Here is a 19,629-nt window from a genome sequence, read left to right on the forward strand (position 1 = left end):
GGACGGCGGACAGCGGCGCTGGTGGGGGCAGCGCTGCCGCGGCCGCTCCCCTGCCAGTCCTCCTTCTCTCTTTCTCTCCCCGCGAGTTTACCCAGCAGTGCTTTGGTGCGGGCGCGTTTCCGCCGGTTTTTCCTGTTGGAGAAGGGAAGGGGGAGCTGTTTTCTCTCTCTCCCTCCCTCCCCGCTCGCAGTATATTTTGTATCCCTTTTCTCCTCCTCCTCCTCCTCCCTCTCCTCCTCCTCCTCCTCCCCGGCTATCTTTGTCTGGCTCACAGCACCCCACTCCAGCCCCGCGCCCGTGCCCCGCCGCCGCCGGGACGCGCAGCCGCTGCCCTTCGGTGCCCGGCGCCGTTTCATGCGAGGGCAGCGCCGCGGGAAGGGCTCGGAGGCGGCGGGGGCTCCGCCGCGGCGCTGGGCGTGAGCTCTCCCCAATCGCCCCATGCAAGAGCGGGGCCGCGGCTGCCGCTGCCGGCTCCCGGCGTGAGCGCCGCCGCCCCGGCCGGGCCGAGCCGAGCCGTGCCATGCCCGGGCGAGGGGTGCACCGTGAAGCTGCCAGAGGCTGCCGGCCCCGGCGCCGCTCCTGCCGCCGCCGCCGCGACATGGTGTGAGCCCGCTGCCGCCCGGCACCCACCGACCGACACATCGAGCAACCGAGCGACCGACCGGCCCGGTGCACCGCCGCCCGCCTCGGAGGGACCCAGCCCCGCAGTGCACCGCGGGGAGACAGACGGAGCGCAGCACCCCCTCTCCTTCCTTCCTTCCTTCCTTCCTTCCTTCCTTCCTTCCTTCCTTCCTTCCTTCCTTCCTTCCTTCCTTCCTCCCTCCTTCCCTTCCTTCACCTCCCTCTCCCCCCTCCTCCTCCCACCAACCATCTATCTATCCATCATCCCCCCCGCCAACCCCTCCCAATGCTGAAGAGTTTCAACCCGGCGGGGCTGGAGTGAAGAAGGGAAGGGCGGAAGGGAGGAGAGGAGCTCCGCGCAATTCACAGCTGCTCCGGGGAGGGGGGAGCGGCGGCCTCGCTATTATTTAACAGAGAAGAAAAAAATCAGAAGGAAAAAAAATAGATATAAAGGAAGAGACGGGAAAATGGCGAACGATTCTCCTGCAAAAAGTCTGGTGGATATCGACCTTTCCTCCCTGCGGGTGAGTGCCGGGGTGGGGACCCCCCCGGGGCCGGCGCTCCCCTGGCCGGGGCTGCCGGGCCGGCGGTGGTGGTGGTGGGAGCGGCCGGGTCCGGGGCTGGGTGCGGGGCCGGTGTCGGGGCGCGGGGGGCCGGCGGCGGCGTGCGGGGAGCCCCGCGGGGGGAGCGCGGCCCTGGGCTGCTTTTCCTTTGTTTGCATGTATTGGCATGTGCGTGGAAAAACAGGGCGCAACAGCTGCACGCCGCCAGCAGCCGGGCTCGCTCGCCGGGCTCTGCCAGCAGCCATCGCCTGACAAAGTATAACCCTGCTTCTCTTCTCCCCCCCTCACCCCCACCCCTCTCTGCCCCTTCTGCCCCCCAGGACCCCGCTGGGATTTTTGAGCTGGTGGAAGTGGTTGGCAATGGCACGTACGGGCAAGTCTACAAGGTTTGTGGCAGCATTTCTTCTCCTTTTATTATTGCCGTTTGTCTAGAGGGTACCCGGTGGCTGTGCCTCGCTGAGCGCTCGGCGGAAGACGAGCCACCCGCTGTGGTTGGGGGTGATAAAAATGTTGTCCTTGTCATTGTTGCTGCCCGTGACAAGTTTGGCAGCCTCTTGGCTTCAGCTTTTACAGCGGGGCAGGAATTAGTCTCCCGAGCACCCATCCTGAAATGGTGAAATAGTCCTTTGTTGTCCTTATTTCCCCCCCCCGCCTTCTCCCCAAAGAAATAACCAAACGGGATGGACACTGTCGGAGTGTGTTCTGGCTGTATAAATAGGTCCATGGGCTTATTTAAAATTGCTGCTGGAAGTCCTCGTGGAAGTTGCTGGTGCCACTGCTACGGTGACTTTAGACAAAGGCATTGGCCTTCATTAAGATTGTCACCCGGTTTCCTTGTTGGAAAACCTTCAGAGTGCTGAAGCTGTGGCCACATCCAACCCTGCATGGTATTGGGGGGTCAGGGTAACAATATTAGTGATTGAAGCAGGGAAGCTTATTTTGTGAAAATCAGAATTCCCAGAATAACCTGTTTGACAAGTGTATTATTTTAAAAAATAGAAATCAGAGGGTGCCCATATGGGTGTGAAACGAGCCTCCTCTTTTTTTCTTCCCCGCCATTGTGCCGTCAGTGGAACAAACAAATCTTGAGATTGCATGACTTTGCAGTGAGTGCTGGCTACCAGGATGACTAATTATTCACACAGTCCTAATACTTGGCGAAAGGCTGAAGGCACCGGCCTTAAACTGTGTAGAAGCGCAAGGCACATTTGCAGGGGGAAGGAGAGATAACTGAAAGTAACCGACTGTGCCTGTCTGCTTTGTTTTTATTTTATTTTCTATTATATTTTTTTTTTTTGCTTGTAAACAAGGCAGTATAATTGGTGATGGCAAGATACTGCTGCTTGCAGCTCCAGTAACTAAATAAAGCACTTTGGTGCCTCTTCGGCAAACAAAACACATGTCAGTTTGTTTTGAGGGCGTGAACCTCAGCCTTAGTACTGATGGAGAGGTAGTCTGCCTGCGCAGCGCGCGAGTTGCATTTGAACACTGGAGGTGGAATAACCAGGCTGCTGCTGTTGGCAGAAAGCTGTGGAAAAGGATGCAGCTCAGAAGGCCGGAGAGGAAGGGGGAGATAGGAGATGAGTGAGAAGCTGCACTTCATAGAACCATAGAATGGTTTGGATTGGAAGGAACCTTAAAGCTCATCTAGTTCCAACCCCCTGCCATGCGCAGGGACACCTTCCACTAGACCAGGTTGCTCAAACCTGACCATCCTTTTTTTTTTTTTTTCCTCTAGCATTTAATTTCTGACAAATTAAATGGCACCATCTATGTATTTTTCTGTAGTTCTCCTGCTCCCGGAGCTTGCATCACCTGAACGCTTCTTACATAAAGGAACAAAAAAAAGTAGGGCGTGAATATGTGACTTGAAACTCTCCTGTTAATTATTGCAATTTGGTGCATTGTTTCTCGGCTTACTTGTTAATACTTTGACTTAATGAGCGAAGTCCTCAGTGGTTTAACAGTCTTGACAATAGAAATTTTAAATTTCATTTTCCTTGGGTGTGCTAGGACCCTCCTGGAATAGTGTTAGAAACAAAACTCAGCATATGCGTTTATTGACTTGGAAGAGTGAATGACACCTGAGGTCTTGGGGCATCCGTGTCGCTCTGACAACAGGGGAAGCAGGAGGCGGTTTCTGTCAGGGCACTAGTTTTAGTGTGTGTCTGAGGTTTTCACTGCCATTCCTTACAGTTTCCTCTTGCCTAGTGACTGAGGGCATGGTGCTTTGGGTGCCAGGGATAAAATAAATAGGTAAATACTGCTTTGCTGTGGAGCCTGTCGGACAGTAATGTATTGACAGGTGTGTAAGTTTGGATTGGCACTGCTGCTTCTTAGGCATTTGTCCACCTTTGTGTACAGAGTCTTAAAATGTGGACACCTAACAGGGTTGTATGTAAACAAAAAACACCAAAACAAAAAACTTCCTTGTTGTGATTAAACCTGGGCTTTCTTCTTAAAATAATGCAGTTATGTAAAAAACCATAGATCAGTGCAGTAGGATTTAGCTTTTCTCAGCCACTCTTTTGTTAGGAAGAATGCTCCAGGGACACCCAGAGAGGAAACTCTGTGTGTATGTGGTGAGGGCTTTCAGAGGAACTGCATAACCGAGGGAAAAACGTGGTTACGCTGTGTTTGCTTGTTGCCTTCCGCTTTCCTCCTACCCAGCAACCTCTCCTCGGAATCCCTCTTCCCAGATGGTTTTATTTCCCTTTCCAGCAGGCTATCATCCCAAGAGACAGGCAGGGGGGTGGGGAAGTTAGGTTGTGTCTGTGGGGCTGTGCGTGCCCCCAGATGTGCGGGGCAGTGCTAGTTTGATGTACTTCCACGTTGGTGTATCGGCATCGGCGATGATGTCACCCGGGAGTGGGATTGGCTGGCTACCTGCCACTGCGGGAGGACGGAGGGAGCGGGAGAGGGCATGACGTTATCTCTTTGTCTAGCTCATACACCCCGGCGATGATACCGAAGGTCGTGTGCCATGCTGGGGAGTCTGCTTTCCAGGCCGGGTGGGAAGGACACTGCGGCGACCTGTTGAAAAGCAGAAAATAGTCTTGTTCTCCTCTTTGCCTCGGCTGGGCTTGCTGGAAATAGCTCAGCTCTGCCAAGCTAGAAATATTTCTATATATAGTTCTACCATAGTTATTTATTTAGCTATATATAGGTGTATCGATGTATATTGGCACATGAAATGGAAGGGCATCTAAATGCAAGTGGAGTTACTCCCTGTCATGGAGCAGTGTGGATCCTCCTGGGATTTTATGCCACTAAATGTGTTGGTTTACATGGAGTGTACTGTAGACCTGGGACCTCAGCGATGAGGTTTTAAAAATACTAAGTTTTCAGCTGCTGTGCTTGAAGTCTCTAGAGTTTACGTTATTTTCATCTTCATAACCTGGCTTACATCTCTCCTTTGTGATGGAGCCTTGTGTTTCAAGAGGAGCTTGTTACACAGCGGTGAAGGGGGGAAGCCTGAGCTGCCCAGCCCCGGGTGCCCAAAAGAAATGGGGTGTTTTGGGGAAGTCTTTGTACATGGGAAAGGGCTGTAGCAGGAGTGTTTTATGCATCCTGGGACAAAGCAGAGGTCCTCTGCCTCTCATCTGAAATCCTAGGGAATGAAAGGCCAGCCTGGAAGTTGTTTGCCCTTGCGTAGTCAGTTCAAAATCTGGGAATGATGGCACAGAAGAAAGAAGGAATCTTCTGCAAGTTGCATCGCTTGTAAGTTAGAAAGCAAAGGGTTAAGTGTTGCAAAGCAGAGTTCCCTCCGAAAACCCTGACCGACTGCAGAACCCCCTGAGCACTGCCCTTGAACACTTTTAAGGAGCCCCATGCCTCTGGTGGAGTTTGGAGAGGAGAAATTGCCCTTCAACAGGTTAGTATCAGCTGATGGGAGCGAGAGGCATGTGTGGGCTTGTCCCTGCCTGCCTGCTGGCAGCAGGCAGAGCTGGCAGCGGAGCATACCTGCCTGGGGCTCGGAGCCACTGAGCCCTCTTTTAACCAGCAGAGTAGTGATGTGCCACCTTTAAGCGGTGAGGTGCAAGCAGGGGATGGTGCCAGTGGCACAGAATTCAGCAGAAAAACGGTGATAGCCTGTAATCGTGCTTTTTTTGTGCATGCTGCTGTCTTGTGGGGTGGCTGTGCCTCCAGTCCCCTTCCCCTCCTGGGCTCTGTCCTGCTTCACCTGAGCTCTTCGGTGTAGCTGGAACTTGTAGCCAGCTTCCTGAATGATCAGCTGCCTTCAGGACTTTATTTTTGATCTTTTGCAAATAGTGGAGGAGCATTTTTAGCATTGCTGTGGTCAGATTTTAGTTTTTCACATCCAGTAGTAAGCTTAATTGGAAGTTTGGCTTGCACAAAATGAAAACACTCCCGAAATTTGCCTCGAGATAAGATTCAAACTGGGTGTTTGCCTCCCTTCTATTTTTTCTAAAGGGATTGGTTAATAACTTTGCACATTTTAAAATCTCAACCATCTGATTGTTCATAGAGGCACAAGTCTTAATTTTGCTATTGAGACTGAACTGTGTGAAGCCGCTCAGTCACTTTATTTATTTTGGGGTGTGCGTATGCGTTTTTAAAGACAGTTAACACTTTGAAATAGCTGTTGTGAGTGTGCTGATGTATCTTGCAGATAGACGTCCTAATTCTCTTGTAGCAGCAATGACTGGGGGGAAGGCTGGTTTTGTGTGAGTTCTAAGGCATCACAGGAGTGCACCAGGAAGAGGAGAATTAGGGATGATATTCCTAATTGCCCTCAGCACAGGTTGATGTGGCTTTCGAAGAGCCTTGTAATAGTTAATTCATAGTGAAGGCTTCTTTTGTTGATTTATGTTGCAGCCTTCCAAAACTGCATGTAAATGATGTGTATTGTCTAACTGCTGGCTTGTAAAAGGAAATGATGTAAGATGTGATCGTTTAAATGCTGATTTGAAAAGAAATTAAAACTTGGATAAATGTTTTCCCACGCTGAGGGTACTCTATTTTTGTATTAATGGACTTTATCTTACAAGGTGACTGTGTTGGGGGGTAGGAAAAGAAGACAGTGCTTGGTATTCTCTATTAACTCAGTTGAATTTATTTTTTAACCCTCCCCCCCCTTTTCCTTCTCTCACTGCTAAAGGGACATCATTGTGGATTCAAATGATTTTGTTAAACACGAATACAATTCCAGTCTTATCACTATAAAGACAAACTGTGCTGAGGATCAGTGAGGTCACTGGCTTCCAGGAACTGGTTCAGACCAGCTCTCTTAAGTATGAACTGCCCTTCTTCCCTTCCTCCTCAGTCTTTTTGTGGGTTGTATTGCAGTGGGAGAGTTTGCTGTTGGAGAAACCAGGAAGGACCAGGCAGCGGCTGGAATACTGGCATTTCTCTGGGTTCTGCAGCTAGATGTTTGCGCCCCTGTTCTCCCCCAAATTGGCTGAACTTTTGAGCAGTTCCCCATCACCCAAATCCTTCTTAATTAAATATACAAAAGCTAGGCAGGTGGCCAGTGGGGATTACTGATATTTATTTTTATTAAAAAAAAAAAAAAAAGGAGAAAACAAAAAAAAAAAGCAACTTGCTAGTTGTGGGTAACCACATGTCCCTCTTGTTCTTCCTCCCCCAGTCCATCTGTCTGTTTGTCAAAACATCTTTTCTTTTGTATCTTGTCTTAAATCAAATTGCAGACTCCTGGGCAGGGGCTCCTTATTCCTGGAGTAATTGTAACAGGCGCTCTGGGACCTGGGTGTGTGCAGGGCTTTGGGGTGGTGGATGTGACAGAACACAGTCTTATGCTGACTCCTAGGAAATTTTCTCAGTTCTCTGTAGGGAGATTTTTTCTATTGATGAGGATAAAATTTCAGCTGAAATTGTCTCATACTCTCTCCTTGCTTTTTATGTGTGTGTGCTTGCTCACTGCTGGCAATGTTAGGGGTCATTTCCCCAGGCCTGCAAAGGTGGATTGTTTTTCCCGTAAAGCTCTCTGCACCTTGCTTTGGGCGTGGAGGGAGTGAGCTTTGTTCATAAAGGCCCAGGATAGGGTTTTTTTTTTTTTTTTTAGTTTAGGGGTATTGAAGAAAGAAGGGGAGGAAGAACAGAACGTACACCTCCTGTTCCTTGCTTTAGTTTTGCTCTCTCCTGGTAATGGAAGTTTTAGTGACATGTGTCAACTTGCAGGCACCAGAGCCTCAGCGGTAGCGTGCAGAAATGCTTTTTTTGGCCTCTGTGATGATGGCAGGTCTGTGCCTCCCACCCTAGGGGATGGTGTAGAGGAATGGCCCCAAAGGGAATCCAGCATTACTAGAGGTGTTTGCCCTTTGCATTTCCCTGCCTTCAGTGTATACATTTTTTAGTATAAATTTTTGGACTAGAATGCTAGCTGACTTTTCTCATGTGGTCTAAGCGTGTGTTTGTGTATACACATTATGTTCTAGTCATCCTCTTTTCAAGTGGTACTTTCTGTTGCAAGAGTGATTTCAGCCGGGTAGGTTATGTAGCTGCCTTCTTGAGATCTATTTTCCTTGGAGGAAAGTGGTATTTTTGTTTTTCCCATTTTACATTTCTGACTGTACACTGGCTCCACCAGAAGTGTTTCTCCCTACCTTTCGATGACGTTCATATTTAAGCTCAATAGCCTTGACTTGCACAATGCAAGCTTGACTGTAGTCAAAAGTTACAGTCAGATCCTTATCTGCGGCGTTATTTTAGGTCCCAGTCCAAAGAAAGTGGTGGAAAGAATTTGGCTTGCTTGAACGAGAGGTGGATTTGGGAGGGGATCTTATAGCTTTGCACAAGAGTTTTCTTATCAAATACCTTACGTTTGTAGCATTATGGGTCCCTGATTGTTTCTCAGGCCGGCACAGGCTCAAGGAAAGATACTGTTGGCTCTAAAATCAGGCAGCTATGGGAAGGAGGAGGAAAAAACCCACAACTGTGCATACTTCTTGGGAACTTTGAGGTAGCTTTGAATGTCGAGGACTTTGAGATCTTGACGTTACATCTCTGTATTACTTCCAAAGTGTGTTTTCTGCCTTGGATGCGGCATGAAACACTTGTGCAGAGATACAAAATACAACACTGATTACAAACTGCACAGTGCTGCCAAATGGTCAGTATGCTGTTGTGAGTTTCATAATGCCTCCATGTAACCCTTGTTCCTAGCCCCCTGTCCTGTCCTATCCTGAGCAAGGCTTGCTGTATCTCCTCCTGGGTGGCTGGGGGCTCAGCAGTCCTAACATCTGTGGTATTGATTTCAGTGTTAGAAAAAGGACAGAGCAGTTTTCTGAAAGAGAAGCGAGTACAGACAGGAGACATGATAGTCCTGCAGGCAAAGCAGTCCCTTGCTCTCCTGGGCTTTGCTGTCCTTCAGCAGAGTGAAATCTGCTCCTCCGAATGTAATGAATAACTACTATTTGACCTCAGTGGTGTTGGTTTTAATTTGCTGCTGAGGAAGGATGAAATCACAGAGACTGGGGAATGCAGATGCTCACCCTTGCAGAAGACTTTCACTTCTGAGGCACATAGGGGCCAAATAGATGTATGGATAGAGTAGGCTTTTGGCCACTTCATTTGGAAATTGGTGCAACTAACTCCTATCTCGAGTACCCTGTAGCAGGCATGAAGGGTGTTGACACCTCCCTGGGGTTCTCCCATGTCCTCCTCTTGCTTGATCTTGCATCATACTGACAAGCAAAGGAGCAATTCTATGGGAAGATGTAGAGTTAGGAAGAGACAGTGGGATAGCTTGGAGAGAAGCAGCCTACTGAAGGTGAATTTACAGAGGAAAGAAGAGGGAGCAGAAGGAGAAGCTAGCTTAGATGATAAAAGTGACTTGATGGACTATTCATATTTGTGGGAAACAAAAAGTAGTATAGAGTCAGGGGAGTTCTTGATATAGGAAAAAGCAAGGGACAGCTTAATTGTCAGTAATAATAACTACATTAGCATATATAATTCATATTAAAAACCATATATATTATGAAAGAGATTAGCTTTTACCCATGGCAGGTCACTAACCACCAGGCTTTGGGCTTATGCAAACCAGGGGAATGTTTATTGACACAGGTTTTTGTGCTGATTTCAGCATGGCCCAGGCCGAGGAGACCTCCCTCAGCCCACCTAGCCATGTTGTGGCCATGTGCCAGAATAATTGATGTCTTCTGGGGAAGATTGTTTAACACTCCTGGCAAAATCCTTCTTTTCCACTGAAGCTGCACCTCCCTGGGCTGCTCTGCCACTATAGCTGTCATTATTGCTATACAAACAGGACACTGCAAGTGCCAACAGGCGCTGATCAGCCTGTCTAGTAATAAAACAGCTAATGTGGTAAAACTCCTAACATGGATGCAGTTATACTGGTATTGTAGTGCTTATCTGCTATGTCTCCGTCACCTCCCTTTGGAGCTGTCCCATGGCACGTTGATAATCCCTGCTCTGTGTGCAGGGATCATAGTGACTCATGGGTTTGTACCTGCGGCTAAAGGAGCTGCATGGGCTGTAGGCACATGCTTCCTGGAGCAAGGCAGCACTGCCCCTGGAGAAGGTCTGCTGTGGGCTGGGGTCAGCAGTGTGGCTGCTGGGGCTGTTGGTGGTGCATTGTGGCCGCTCGTCTGCTTCCTCCCCTGCTCCCTGGCTTTGGGCCTGCTGGGGTGGTCCACTTGCTTAATGCTCTTTCCACCACTCTGGCCAGGGAAGTCCGAAAAGATCCAGGTTGGATGGGGCTTTGAGCAACCTGGTCAAGGTGTCCCTGCCCATGGTAGATGCTCTTTAAGGTCTCTTCCAGCCCCAACCATTCTGTGGGTCTATGATTCCTCTGGGCATCTTGCATTGGCAGCTTTGGAGGCATGGGTGCAGCCCTGCTCCTCACCTGCCTCTGAAGGCTTTCCTTCTAGTGCCGCTTTCCACATGGAAATGCTGGTCTTCATGTCCATGCATAACACCCGTCTGCTTGGTCTTTGGCTCCTCTGCTTGGTCTTTGGCTCTACTATCCCAAATGTGGCTTTGGTTTTCAGTATGCTTGTGGAGTCCCCTTCATTTCACTGGACATTTTAGGGCTCTGAAGATCAGACTGGTTTAGGTTTGAATGTTTGAGTTACCATCTTTTTATGTTGTACCAGTCCATGGTACGGACTTGTTGGCTCTGGTTCCTGCACCTGGCAGCTTCACCAGAGGGCAGAAGTGAAATGGGAGGGCTTGACTTAGGCAGGTAAAGGAACGGCAGCGGCTTGAAATACTCGGTTGCACCAAATCTGAGTTTTATTAACTTCCAGAGGACTCCCAAGCAATAGTTCACTCCTGCTGGTTTACCTCAAAGCGGATGCGCTTTGTTTGGAATTTTTTGCAACAGCTAAAAATTACTTGAAGTCTTAAAAACACAACAGTCAATTTCAGTTAAGCTCTGGTAGGTTTCAATGGTTTCTTCCCAGGATTTTGTGAAAGTAGCTGTAGGGGATGGCAGTGGGCAAGAGTTCATGATTCCAATTTAAACAGTAAGCTCAAACCAAAATAAACTTGTCTTAAAACTTGCCCTCTGCAGTTCAAGCTATCTAATGGTATTGGGTTGTTTTGTTTTCAAACCCAGGAAATAAAAGCTTAAGGTCAATGGGCCTTAATGTGTTATAGTAAAGTATGCTATGATGTACTTGGATTTATGTGTCTTAAAGTCCAGGACCCCCCAGTGTTATTGCAGTTCATCATTTTTCTTCATTTTTATGCTTCACAAGGAAAATTCAATAGAATAGCTAAAAGGAAACACAACTGTACCCATCTGACAAGGCTGTTGTCAAGAGGGAATACTTGTGCACCAGTTCCCCCAAGAATTATTTTGACTACTGCAGTAGCACATGTTAGTGGACTACAGGTAAGGGTCCATCAGCATTTCAGTTTTCTTTATGCACCCCTTACCTGCAAGGGTTTATAACTTGGGTGCAAGTATTCTTTGCATTTCATAGTGAGAGCTGCAGATAGAACATCTGCTCAGTAATTTACAGCTTGTTTCTGTGCAGTGAGGTTGGATGGTAGTTTTGAAAGGTGCTTAAATAGGGTCTGCTATAGGCCTGTTGTCCCTCTGCTGTCTAAATCTGAGCTGGGTGGAGAGAAAGAGGACAGGGGAATAGCCTCTGGAAATAACTACGCTAGGATGAGTTCAATTGCCCTTTACCTGAGTCTTTGTCTGTTAATTATAATGGGAGCTTATGGTGAATGTCTCAGTTGTATGTCTTCTAGATGTCTAAGTTTGGGCAGGTTGACCCCCCACCCCCCGTACCATGCATGTAGTAGCTCCTATAGTCTGTTGTCTTTGTGGGATATATAGTAGGAGTGAAGATACCTCTATGCATGAATATGCAAAAGTGAATAACATATAAAACCCCTCTTGCCCATCACTGGGAAGAGAAGCATCCCTTTTCCCAGAAGACTCATAAATAAGTGACTGGCTTTTGCATGCATTTACCAAGAGGTGAATGTGCTTGCGCTCAGTATCTCCGCACCTTTATGTGAAGGCTGGGAACTTAAATAGAGACAGGTTTATTTCTGCAGAACTTCCGAGGAATCCAGTTGAGAAGAACTATCAGTGTGAGAAGTCAATGCCTCATGTCTCCTCTCTTGTGCTCTCTGCAATAAGTGCTGAGGTCTTTCCTGTTGAGATAAATTATGCTTCTACAGAGAATGCATTTATTCTAGGTTAGTGTTTTTCAGGAGAGAATTATAGAAATACTTTTAAAGTCCTGATGATCTTGATAGGGGTTGTAATTAAGTATCTGACATTCAAGCTGTTTTTTTCAAAGGTGTGCTTCTCTACAAGGTATCCTTTGCCAGCAAACCTGTTTGGGTTTTTGTTTTCTATTTTTCCCCAGCCATGTCACTGTGTTGCTTCTCTGTAGCTGTAAGCTCAGCTAATAAATTCAGCCTGGTTGTGAATCTTATTTTAAAATTTCAATCTGTTGTAAATCCAACTCTATAATTTTTCTCTAATTAACACTTGGTTTTTTTTTTTTTTTTTTTTTTTTTGAGGCAATATAATGTGTGTTCCTTCAGTAGCTACAGTGGACATTCCTGAAGTACGTGAAGTTTCATATTCCGCACCGTTTGTTAAACCGAACTATCAGTTGCATGGTAATCTCTCATAAACACAGAAGGAAGTGGAGCTCTTGTGTGCTTCTCATCTGATACTCAAGTTATCCACTGTGCTTTACTTCAGGGTGAGGATGTGAGAGGGAAGTAAAGCGGGTAACTGATGTAATTTATTCCCAGCCACCCAGGAAATATGTGACAGAGGGACAGTCCAAATCTCTGGATGCAAAGTTCTGTGCTTTAATCAAAAGAGATCCCTTCGTTGCCTTAGTGATAGCTGGGATCAGCTTTCACGCTTATCCATGCCAAAGAGAGGGAACACTTTGCGTGTTGACCCTCTGGTCTCATAAGAGCCGCTCGGAGAAAGGGACTAAATGTTCTTGGGCAGCTGAGCGAGCCTCATGGTGCCCTTGCTTGTATTGCTTGTGTTTGCAGTGGAATTATGTGCCATCTTGCAGTTGGTGAGGTTTCTGTTTATAAATGGGTTTTGCAGAAAGGCCTGAACTGAATTGTTCGCATTGAACTGTATTGCTGTCTGTAACGGAGGTGAGGCGGGCATTAGGATATTTTACCATGACTAAACAGCAGCGTTAATACCTTTAAAATTGGTGTATTGATGTTTATGAGCAGATACCACATTGCAGTGATAGCTTCAGGGGCCTTCTGCTGTGTACGAGTGCTCTTGGTTGGTTTAGAAAGCAAATAAATAAAATTTTAAAAGCCACCCTAACACAATGGAGCACGTTAAACCAAAAATGCGAAGTGATGCTGTATCCTTAGCTTATCCTGCAATCCGCTGTTATTTCAGCAGATTAAGTTAATGATGTACTGTCACAGGAGAAGGAATAAAAGGTGCAGCATTGAGAGCTGCGGGGAAGTCTCGCAGGTCAAGGGCCCCCCTGATTTCATGGCTGGTTTTTGGTACACCAGCACTGATCCTCACTCCTGATGCTCTCGTCCCGGGGCACGTTTGGAGGAGTCCCTGCGCCACAGGGGTTGGGGCTTTGGCAGAGCTGACACACCTCCACGCTCCCTTAAATTGTCGCCTTCGCCTGTGTTTCTGGTGTGGTCTTGCGGGGGAAGAAAGAATGTCAGCCTATTAATAGTGATGGCGCAGGCTTTCTCCTCTTCATCTGTTAAAAATCACTGGAATGCTTTGAATAACAAATTACCAAAAATCCTTTTTTTTCCTTTTTTCAATCTGAGCGATGGGAGGTGTGCTTTGCTCCTTACTTTCCCCCACGTGAAGCGCAATGAAATTCTCTGATCTGACTTGTCCTCAGGGGCTATGGAAAACGCTTTACACGGCTCCCTCTGTGTGTTTTAGGTTCTTGCCAAAAGTTAAATTCTGGAGCGATGACAAGTGAATACGGAGAAAATGTTTCAAGTCATGTGAAAGAAATGTTACTTGCTAAATAACTTGGGTGTTAAAAAAAAGGATGGGAAAAGCTTTTCTTAGGCCTTGTGGAAGTCTTATATGGCAAGGAATGAAAATCTTTAATATTGACCTAATTTTATTTGTATTTAAGATCAAAGAGCTGTTGTGAATGAGTTGCTTGTCTTATATGTCACTGGCTTTATGGTTTTCTGAATGGCTTGAGGCAGTAAATCAGTCCTGAGTAATGCTACCTTTCCTTACATTTCCTCTGAGGTAGTGGAAGAGGTCTCTGGTTTCCTCTTCAGGAATAAAAATATATTTGTTATTCAGCAGACTTCTTTCTGGTTCAGTTGCTGAGTTTGGAGGTGCCTCCTCGTGGACCAGGTGTTGTGGCAGCGCTTGCATTGGGTTTTGGGAGAGGAAGAGATGGGCAATGAAACCACTGTCATTGACACTGCCTCTTCAGTAGCAGATCAAGTCGTTGCTGTGATTCGGGTTTGACTTTGGAGCATCCCCTTCTGATGCTGCTCTGCACCTCTTATGTTTTTGATAACATAGCGTGTAGTCTGTGTGTGCTGTTGTTGTGAGGCAATATGTTTTGTATACATATGGTGTGTTTGCACTGGGCTGTGTGGGAAGGGGGAAGGTTTTCCTTTGTGCTCCCCACCAGTAGGATTTCCTATTGTGGGAAGGAGAAGGGAAGGTTAAGCAGACATCTGAAACGCCCTGGGTGGTATCTTGTTACTTTATTCCAGCAGGGAGAGGAATCCCACTTGCTGACATGGTAGAGAGCTGTGCTGAAAGTGCTGGGTCTTGGAGATAACTTGTTCTCACTGGAGAATATACTGACCCAGTAGTACTGTAATGTGGGTTTTAGTCTTTCTCTGTAACTCAGATAGGAGAAGATAGGAAAAGGGAACGTGAACAGCATTTCAGATCTGTAAAGATGGCATCAACTTAGTTTGTAGATCCTTGGGAATTTGGAAACAAAGCCAGTAGGCTTGGGTATTAAAGGGTCACGTTACTGTTAATACCCATTCACCCTGCAGGATCAATACGCTTCAGCGAAGAGATGAAATCTTTTTTGTGGGTGCCATTGTCTGAACTGTTGACAGATGTGAAACGGCACGTGTACATGAAAACCCACTGAAGAGGGTGTGGGTGGTACAGTACCGCTGAGGTGGGGGTTTGGTCTGCTGAACTTTGACTGCTCGTGGGTCTGTCTGTGGTGGTGGATAGCGCTGATGTGGCAGAGACTCTCCTCATCTCCTCTGCTCAGAGCTGGAGCTCCCTGTGAGAGTGAGAGGAGCCCAAGAAATGGGGATTCTCATAAAGCCACTTGTGTTGCTGAGCTTCACCATGCCTGGCTTTTTGTCAAGGTTAGCTGAAAAGTTGGGAGTGCGGTTTCCTTCTGAGAACTCTTGTTTTAAAGCACCATTAATTGTGTGTCAGTTACCATATGTGTTATGATAATAACCAAGAGTGGAAAGGACTAGATTTATTTCAGTAAACATTTCACCTAGTAAAAATTTAATAGCTTGTCCGCGTTCAAAGGCCATTCCCTTTTTATCCTGTGCAGACTGTGCACCCAGCAGCAGTACAGAGTGTTTCCCAGAGAGCCGTGTTTATAACCTGACCTTGAGATGCAGCTTTTCCCAAGAAATGGGCCTGTTCAAGGATGCTCAGTCCTGAGTTTCTTTGCAAGGCGCAGACTGGGTTTGCCTCTGCTGTGCTGAATTCTGTGGGTTTCTTTTAATAGTGACTACGGACAGCTTTGAAAGATGATAAAACCAACACGCTGAAATGACTAGGGACTTGCGTCTGAATCACAGCCGTCAGCAAAACCACCTAGTTTCGGGAACTGCTCTGCGTGACGGCAGAAAGTCTTGTGAGCGCTCAAGCCAAAGTTCTTTTCAACAAATATGTGGTTTCATGATTTGAATGTTTTGAGGGAAAAGTTTTTGAATGTCTTTGCTATTTTAGGGCGGCAGGAATAATATCCTTAACGGATTATGTAGACTACCTGTATATTTATAATTCAAGAGGCATCAATGTCATTTGAGAGAAAAAGAAGTGTGGTGGAATAAGAGGATTGGTAGAGGTAGCCTTTCTTCTGCAGATTCAGGTGTATATTGGGTTGGTTTAGATTATTTTTCTAAAGCTGTAAGTACTTCAGCTGTCCAGGGTCAGGCCCCATCTGCTGAAGTCAGTGGAACTATACTGGGTATCAGCCTCATTGCAGCTTGGGGATAGAGCTGTGTGGGCAAAGGCTTGTGCATTTTGGTTCGAGACAGCGTTCCCTCATCAGGCTTGAGAGAAAAAGGTATTCTTTTTAGAAATCTTTTCGGAACATGAGGCATTTTTCAGAAGTGCCTCATGACTTAGACTTCTCGGACTCGTTCTTTAATCTTTTCCCATAGAATGAATTTTCTATTTTTGCCCTTTTTTTAGCAGTGGCAGGTTTCTCTCCCTTTCTGTGGTTTGGTTTGTCCTTCTCGCTCTCTTCCCTCATACTCATCTGATGTGGGTGAATTCCTCCTGCTGCTCTCCTTTCCTCTAAACTTGACACTCATCATCCTTTGCATTTCTTCCCCTAGGCTTGTCTGTGGCTTTTTTTTTTTTCTTTTTTTGGTATAAAAGTAACTAGCAAATAGAAAGGATATGGTTAAATCCGCATGACCTCTGGTATTGGCTGTAGTTCTGCCAAGATGAGTGAGGTTTGTTTGTATTTTCATTAATGTGTTTCTCCACATGCATTCTGTACCTTCTTTAGATCTTCTTTTATCTTTTGTGGTCTCTTTTTACCCTGGCTTTCCAAAGAAATGAGTCTCCATCTGTTTCACCCTGTCCTCAATGCTTTCCAACCTCAGGGCTGACTTCAGCTGTGTTTTGGTTTGGGTTATGAGTCTAAAATCCTCACAAGTTTCATGAAAAATAGATGACTAGGTAGATGGGAGTGAGAGAGCCTGTTCTCTCTTCTCCTACCCCCTTCTTCCCTGTGGAGAAAGCCTGTTAACCCCCCTCTTTATGAGGGGGGAAGATGTGTGCCTGAAGATGAAGGCTTCAGGCTTATCTCTGCTTGCAGCAATGGCTGTTTGCAAGGTGGAGGCTGAGAGGTCACAGTTATTACCTGTTGGCTGAGCAAAAAAAGAGAAGGAAAAAGGTCTCAGGTCTGTCTTTTGTTCCACTGGGGTAATTTATTCTTTCCCCCACACTGTCTTTTGGACAAAACTCTGGTGCCATCTCCTGAGGTTGGATGGGGGACCCTGCTGGTGGAGGCGGCAGTCGGAGGAGCTCTGGGGGGATGCTGTCTCCCAAGGGCTCCTCTCTCTGCCGGGATTGAAGGTGTGAGGTTTGTATATGCTAACTAAAGTGCATTGAAAGTCTTTGTCTAGACAAGGCACACTGCCCTTGACACATGCTAAGTCCCTGTAGTTAAAGCCTCGGGTACTTAGCGTGTGTGCTAACCTCGGGTGGTAAATCCAGGGCTAGACAAGCCCCCTGAGGAGGTGGTGGACAAGGTGGGGATTTCTTTGCATTAGTCTTTGGTTCAATCTCAGCTGGTGCCTCAATGCAGAACTGCAAATAAACAGCTGTAAACCCTGGATGCTTTTGCTCTTGTCAGCTCTTGTCTGAATAGGGTTTTTTCCATGACACATACTTGTTTTCTCATGTTTCTTTTTTAAGGAAAGCAGTTAAACTAGGCAATAACCACCAGTAATTCAGTGCTCTGTTAAGCATGTAATAAACCAAGCCCCAGATCCCTTGCTCTCAAACCATTAGAGACTGCTGCCCTTTGTTTCTCCCTGTGGGGGAAGAAGGGAATAAATGGGGCACAACCAACTTGTTTGATATAGGAAGGACAAAAGGGTGGCCAGAGAGGGGAGCGGTGCTATGTTGCGGTGCTTCCAGGACAGGCATTGCTATCCTTCCCAAAAAGCACAGGATCAAAACCTGGCCTTTGCTCTGTGCCTGTGATGGCAAACTATCCTGCAAATTTGTTGAAAGAAGGGCTTGCAGCTCCTCATGGCTGGGGATGGACGAAGTGCTGGGACGCAGCTCACCCCCCTGAGCAAAGCTTTTTGATGCCACTGTGGGTGCAGAGCGGAAATAAAGCAGAGGCTTTAACCAGTGTGTGGATGTGTTCAGGACAAGTGTCTTACAGAGCTCTGGGAAACTCTTAATGTAAGAACAAAATTAAGTGCCTTCTTACCTCTGAATTGCCCTTTTAAGCCCCAAACCCAACCTCTGCAAATCAGTTTGCTCTTTTACAAGGACAATGGTTTCATGCTATTTCAGTGATTTTGCAAACTGCATTTCCAGAGGGGAGCTTTCTTACACATACGCAGAACAAATTTTAGCAGAACATTTCTCTTTCTTCTAGCTTCAGACTTAGGAAAATGAACTCCTTCATGACTTTTCAAAGTGTGGGTTTAAGCAAAAGCTCTCGAGGCATTTCAGAGCTGCTTCTGATGCAGCTGTTTAACGAATTTCTTTTTAAAGTGAAGGTGGCTGGTAAATATATTCAGAAGAGGAAAATGCAACACTGAGCTGGATAAACTGTAGTTTAGCTGATACTTACTCTGAGGTTGGTGGCAGGTAAAAAAAGACATCCTGTCAGAAAGATAAAAGGAGAAGGACTAGTTTAGATTTAAATACATCTAATTTTTAACAACCTTTCCTAAAATTTTCTCCTTCTGCAACTTATTTTACCAGCATTGCCATCCAGGAGAGAACCGTTGTTCCCTGCCGCCCCACTTCAGCTGCTTTGTTGTAATGCTTCTGGCTGTTCAAAATTTGATGTGACTTTTAGTGCAATTCACTGTAGGACATTTAGTATACATGAATTTTGTTTCCCTGTGTTTTAAGTATAAGGAGGTACCCAGTGGCTCTGTAAATGGTGAATGGCAGTGTGTAAGACTATGCATGAGGCAACTGGTAGAGGGGGGCAGGGGAGCTGAGGGAGGAGAGCAGGTCATCCCCATGGGTCTGAGTTCAGCTTCTTGGCTTGCAGCTTCCACGTGGACTGTCACCGCATCCCGTCTCTGTTTCTGCGGGTTAGCCAATGTGATCATCCCCGAGACTGTGTGGGCATCACGGCCTTAAGAAATGGTTCATTTAATTCATCAGGATGCTAATAACGTTTGGTGGGGGAAGCTTTAAATATGGAGTGGCTGCCCTTGAAACCTGGAGCTTAGTCACTGTTCTCCTTGCTGGTTGTGCTTCTCCTTCCTGAATGTGGCTGGGGCTATCCACTCCCTGTGCTGGAGTGATGCTCTCCCCTTGGGAGCTGCCTGCCCCTCTGCTTTGATTCAGACCGTACTGCCCAGGAACCGCTTTCCAGAGAAACTGAGTGTGTGGGAGAGCTGTGGCACACGTCAGGCTTAATATACCCACAGATTCCCAGCCTGCCAGGTTCACCAGGTGACGTAAAATTGGTTATCTATTCAGATTTTTCTCACCTTGTGAATGAATTGAGGCATGTGTAAGGGTGTCTGTGGCCTTGTGCCATATTGTGAGCAGCGGGGGATGAAGAAGAAGCTGATGTGCATCTCCTCTCCAGCGTTATGCACTCTGATTGCCACTGTATCCTTATTCAGTCTTTCAGGTGCTGGGTAATAATGCAGTGGTCCCTCTGGTAGCAGCAGGCAACAAATTCTAAAGATCAAAACTCTCTCGGGTAGCTGCAATTTTGAATGTACTTGCATAGCCTCTTTTTTATTCCCCCAGGAAAACTATGATCGCATCTATTGCTCAAGCTGTTTTTTAAGATTCCCTCCTCCCCTCCCACCCCTTGATCTGCAAGGAGGTGACAGTTGTGGGAGGATTGAGCCAAGTCTGTTTTTCAGGTATTAGGAGGTATTTAGGGGAGTTTCTGTTGAGCCCACCATCTGGCCAGAGATTCGTTTGCTGAGGAGCTGCACTGGTTCCAGGGAAAAACTGTTCAGATGTGGTGTGTACAATAGTAGCAGGCTGAAAAGGCAGTAAGGGGAAGGTATGGGCTGCTGTATG

The 19,629-nt window shown here is 46.8% G+C and overlaps 1 protein-coding gene across 12 annotated transcripts in view; it reads left to right on the forward strand.

Annotated features, from left to right (window-relative positions):
• The first annotated feature begins 213 nt into the window (after positions 1–213).
• Positions 214–19,629, forward strand: part of MAP4K4 (mitogen-activated protein kinase kinase kinase kinase 4) — a 166,484-nt gene continuing 147,068 nt past the window's right edge. For all 12 annotated transcript variants that reach the window (XM_030471801.2, XM_030471811.2, XM_030471845.2 and 9 more), the window contains exons 1-2: positions 214–1,145; positions 1,505–1,570. In XM_030471801.2, the coding sequence (XP_030327661.1) occupies positions 1,089–1,145; positions 1,505–1,570 (123 nt within the window). In that variant the 5' untranslated portion in view covers positions 214–1,088. The remainder of the gene's footprint in view (positions 1,146–1,504; positions 1,571–19,629) is intronic.

Source organism: Strigops habroptila, chromosome 2, assembly GCF_004027225.2.
Source record: "Strigops habroptila isolate Jane chromosome 2, bStrHab1.2.pri, whole genome shotgun sequence".
In the NCBI taxonomy this organism is placed as follows: domain Eukaryota; kingdom Metazoa; phylum Chordata; class Aves; order Psittaciformes; family Psittacidae; genus Strigops; species Strigops habroptila.